The 4,322-nt window shown below is 48.3% G+C and overlaps 1 protein-coding gene across 1 annotated transcript; it reads right to left on the bottom strand.

Annotated features, from left to right (window-relative positions):
• Positions 1-419: 419 nt before the first annotated feature.
• On the bottom strand, positions 420-4,111 carry LOC103465613 (uncharacterized). Its single transcript, XM_017304627.1, has one exon. It carries the CDS (start codon positions 4,004-4,006, stop codon positions 2,624-2,626), a length of 1,383 nt encoding a protein of 460 aa, XP_017160116.1. The 5' UTR covers positions 4,007-4,111; the 3' UTR covers positions 420-2,623.
• Between the last annotated feature and the right edge of the window lie 211 nt (positions 4,112-4,322).

The following is a 4,322-nucleotide window of genomic DNA, read 5'->3' as shown; positions in this document are numbered from 1 at the left end:
CTCAGAATCAAAACCAAACATGGAGAAGCAGCGTTTAGTTTTTCCATCTATCCATCCATTTTCTATACACCCTTGTCCCTCAGTGGGGTCGGGAGGGTTACTGGTATCTCCAGCTAACGTTCCAGGCAAGCTGAGATTGCAGGGGTCACCCTGGACAGGTCGCCAGTCTGTCGCAGGGCAACACAGAGACACACAGGACAAACAACCATGCACACACACACTCACACCTGGGGGCAATTTAGAGAGGCCAATTAACCTAGCAGTCATGTTTTTTTGGAGTGTCGGAGGAAACCCACGCATACAAACTCCATGCAGAAAGACCGGGGCCGGGAATCGAACCCAGAACCTTCTTGCTGCAAGGCAACAGCTCTACCAACTGTGCAGCCCGCGTTTAGTTTTTATGCTCCACAAATCTGGACCAAACTTCCAGAAAACTGCAAAACAGCTGAAACACTGAGTTTTTTTGAATCAAGGCTAAAACCCCACCCGTTTACAGTTGCATTTGATTAATTGGAACATTGATCAACATATTTGATGTACAGTATGTTTAATGATTTTGATGACAGACAAAATGTAATATGAACTGCTTGTTTCATATTTGGTTTGCTGCTACACAAATGTCAGTTTGAGTCCAAGGTGACATTTATCTGACAGCACCAGTCTAGGTGCTGTCAGACAAGCTATAATTTCTTTAAAAGGTATTTTATACCATTTTGAACAAATTTATTTTGTGGGGATTTTACATCAAGTTGCTCATAATTGAAAAGAGGACAACAAATGAAACAACTAAAAATGAGTTTAAAAATAAATTTCTGAAAAGTATGCCATAAGAATTGAGCAGGGACAGAAGTTGGTTGGAGTTAATGGGAAAATGGATGCATGTTTGTGACAAAGTGGTTCAGTTTGTGTTCACCACTTGTCCCTTATTCTCATTTCTGATTCACTTTCTATATTTGGTTATAATGATTAATTTAAACATTGTAATTTGCTTTACTTACTATCCCGGAATTGTTTGTGTTAGCATTATGTTGCAGTGTCCATCTATGCATGTTTAGTAGTAATGGGTCCGGCAACACCGATGCGTCGGCGCATGTGTCAAACCCACAGACCAAAACTCGTGTCGGTGCGCGTATTGGTTTCAGGAAGTTACGTGACCAATACAGGAACTGTTTCGAAATGACATTAACACGCCAAACGTTGGGTTACTTAATGTAATCCCTGGTTCTTTGATAACAGAGTGAGGTGTTTCACTATGGGAATCGCCTCAGCGTGACCCAACTACGGAAGCTCCAATGACATCACGTCTGTCTGCGACAGACAGGTTGAGCCGTGACTGTGGCTCCACCCACCATCCAATATCACGGCCAACCTACCCCTCTCAACTCATTCTAAGCAGGTTTCTTTCCGTGCCCATGCAAGAAGGGATGTGTTGGTGAAACACCTCACTCTGTTATCAAAGAACCAGGGATTACGTTAAGTAACCCAACGTTCTTTTTCTAACTTCGCTCGGTGTTTCACTATGGGAGATATGGCCAACTCCCGAATTGCATGCTGACCCCGAAGCAATGCTTGGYAGCAATTAATATTCAGGACTCAGGTGCAGCCTGAAGAGCCAATCCCAAGCACTGTGTGCACCAATGATGATTGGGCCACATCCAGCCTGTAAAACCTCACAAACGTGTGTGGTGTAGCCCAACTGGCTGCAGCACAGATGTCTTGGACAGATACACCCCGCAACAGAGCCCAAGAGGTGGCCATGCTCCTGGTAGAATGGGCCCTCACCCCTTCAGGTGGCTTTGACCCTGAGCATCTATATGCCAGAGATATAGTCTCCACAATCCAGTGTGCTAACCTTTGGCGAGAGATAGGTTTGCCCTTATGAGAAGTGGCCCAAGACACAAACAGGTGATCAGCTCTTCTAAAGTCAGCTGTCCTGTCAACATAAGGCCTCAAAGTTATCACTGGACATAAGCAATTAAGCCTATTTTCTTCTGCTGAAGAGAAAGGAGGTGGATGGAATGCCAGCAGTTCCACCATTGAACACCTGTATGATGTTTCCATCACCTTGGGCACAAAAGCAGGATTGGGTCTCAAGCACACTTTAGAAAGCCTTGGTGCCCACTGTAGGCAAGTAGGACTGACAGTGCGTGTAATTCACCTACTTTCTTAGCAGTAGTTAAAGCTAAGAGCAGTGCAGTTTTCAATGTAAGCAATTTCATACCAATACCCTCCAAAGGTTCAAAGGGATGATGGCAAAGGGCCTCCAGTACCAGAGGGAGGTCCCATAATGGCATGAAAAGCCTAGAGGTGGGCAGCTTACGCCGCGCCCCCCTCATGAAACGGCACAYCAAAGGGTGCTGCCCCACAGGTTTATCACCAAAACCCACATGACAAGCTGAGATTGCAGCTAAATAAACCTTAATAGTTGAAAAGGCCTTGCCCTTTTCYAACAAGCTCTGTAGAAAGCAGAGGACCTCCACCACAGAACACTGAAAAGGAATAGCCTGTCTCTCCACACACCACTCCTCAAAAACTCGCCATTTACCACTGTAAAGCAAACGAGTTGATGGAGCCCTTGAATTCTGGATGGTGTCGATGACCTCTGGGGGGAGACCTGTTGCATTTAGGTTCCACCTTTCACGGGCCAGGCCCAGRGAGCCAGACGATCTGGATGTGGATGATAAATCTCCCCTTGAGCTTGAGACAGAAGGTCCCTGCGAATGGGAAGGGGCCATGGTTGTGCTGACAGAACTTGGATTATTTCTGCCACCCAGGGCTTCGATGGCCACCATGGGGCCACCAGAATTAAGGACAGGCCCTGTTCCCTCACTCTGACTAGAGTTGGGAATATCAGGCTCAGAGGTGGGAACGCATAGAGCAACACATTCGGCCATGAGTGAGCCAGCGCGTCCATGCCCAGAGGTGCGTCTCGGTTCGACAGGGAGAAGAACAGTGGAYAATGAGCGTTTTCCCATGAGGTGAAGAGATCTACGGCATCCCGTCCGTATCTCTGCCAGATCTGCTCCACCACTTGAGGGTGCAGCTTCCACTCTCCGTAAAGGGGGCTGCCTCTGGATAACAGATCGGCCCCTCTGTTCAGAATTCCTGGTACATGCGTTGCACGAACCGAYAGAAATCTGGTGCTGCTCCACATAATTATTTCCCTGGCCAATCTGTGWAGCTGAATGGATCGGGTCCCGCCCTGACGATTGATGTACGTCACCACTGTGGAGTTGTCCGTCTTTACCAAGACGTGGCGGCCAACCATCAAAGGCATGAAATGCTTCAAAGCTAGGAATACGGCGCGTAGTTCCAGCATGTTGATGTGGAGCCGTGCCATTCTTTCCGACCATACACCGTTCACAGCTCTGCCCATCATAGTTGCACCCCAGCCCGTCATAGACGTAGTCAGAGTAACCCTGGACGATACTGCACCCAGGGGCACGCCCACTGCGAAGATCGCTAGGTCTCCCAATGGTCGGAGAGCCGCCACGCACGCAGGTGTTATTCTCACCCTGCGGTAAAGATGACGGCGGGGACATAGACGTAGTGAAGCGACCCACCGCTGAAAATCCCTCATCCGTAACAGTCCCAGATGGACAACGGAAATCACTGACGCCATGAGGCCGAGGAGCCGTAGGCAAAGTCTGAATGGAACGACTTTCCCCAGCCGGAAATGCGCCATGCACTGAGCGAATGACAGGGTTCTCCCCTCTGATAAYGTAACGCGGTAGGAGAGGGAGTTTATTTTGAGACCCAAATACTCCGTGCATTGCACRGGAATTAAGCGACTCTTCGTCTGGTTTATTCTGAACCCCAGGTTGATGAGGTGGGTTAACACCACCCGAGAGTCGCTGATTGCCTGATCTCTCGATCGAGAGCAAATGAGGTAATCGTCTATGTACGCAAAAACTCTGATGCCGCTCGATCTCAGAGGAGACAGCGCCGCCTCCACACACCTGCTGAACACCCTCGGGGCTAATGACAGCCCGAACAGGACTGTCATTAGTCTCTCAGCAAACCTGAGAAACTTTGTGTGGGGGGTAAATGGCTATGTGGAAATATGCATCGGAGAGGTCGATGGTTACAAACCAATCTTCCGGACGAATGGAGCGACATAACGTCTTGTGTGTTAACATTCTGAATGCATACTTGCGTAAGTGTTTGTTTAACACACGCAGGTCCAGTATGGGCCGTAATGACACGCCGTCTTTCTTTGGAATGAGAAAATAGCGTGAGTAGAAGCCCTGATGAACCTCTTCTTCCGGCACTATTCTGATTGCTTGTTTGGCTAGCAGGGATGCGATCTCGTCCTCCAGGAC

This window comes from Poecilia reticulata, linkage group LG5, assembly GCF_000633615.1.
Source record: "Poecilia reticulata strain Guanapo linkage group LG5, Guppy_female_1.0+MT, whole genome shotgun sequence".
NCBI lineage: Eukaryota > Metazoa > Chordata > Actinopteri > Cyprinodontiformes > Poeciliidae > Poecilia > Poecilia reticulata.
This window is presented reverse-complemented; position numbering and strand designations above follow the sequence as displayed.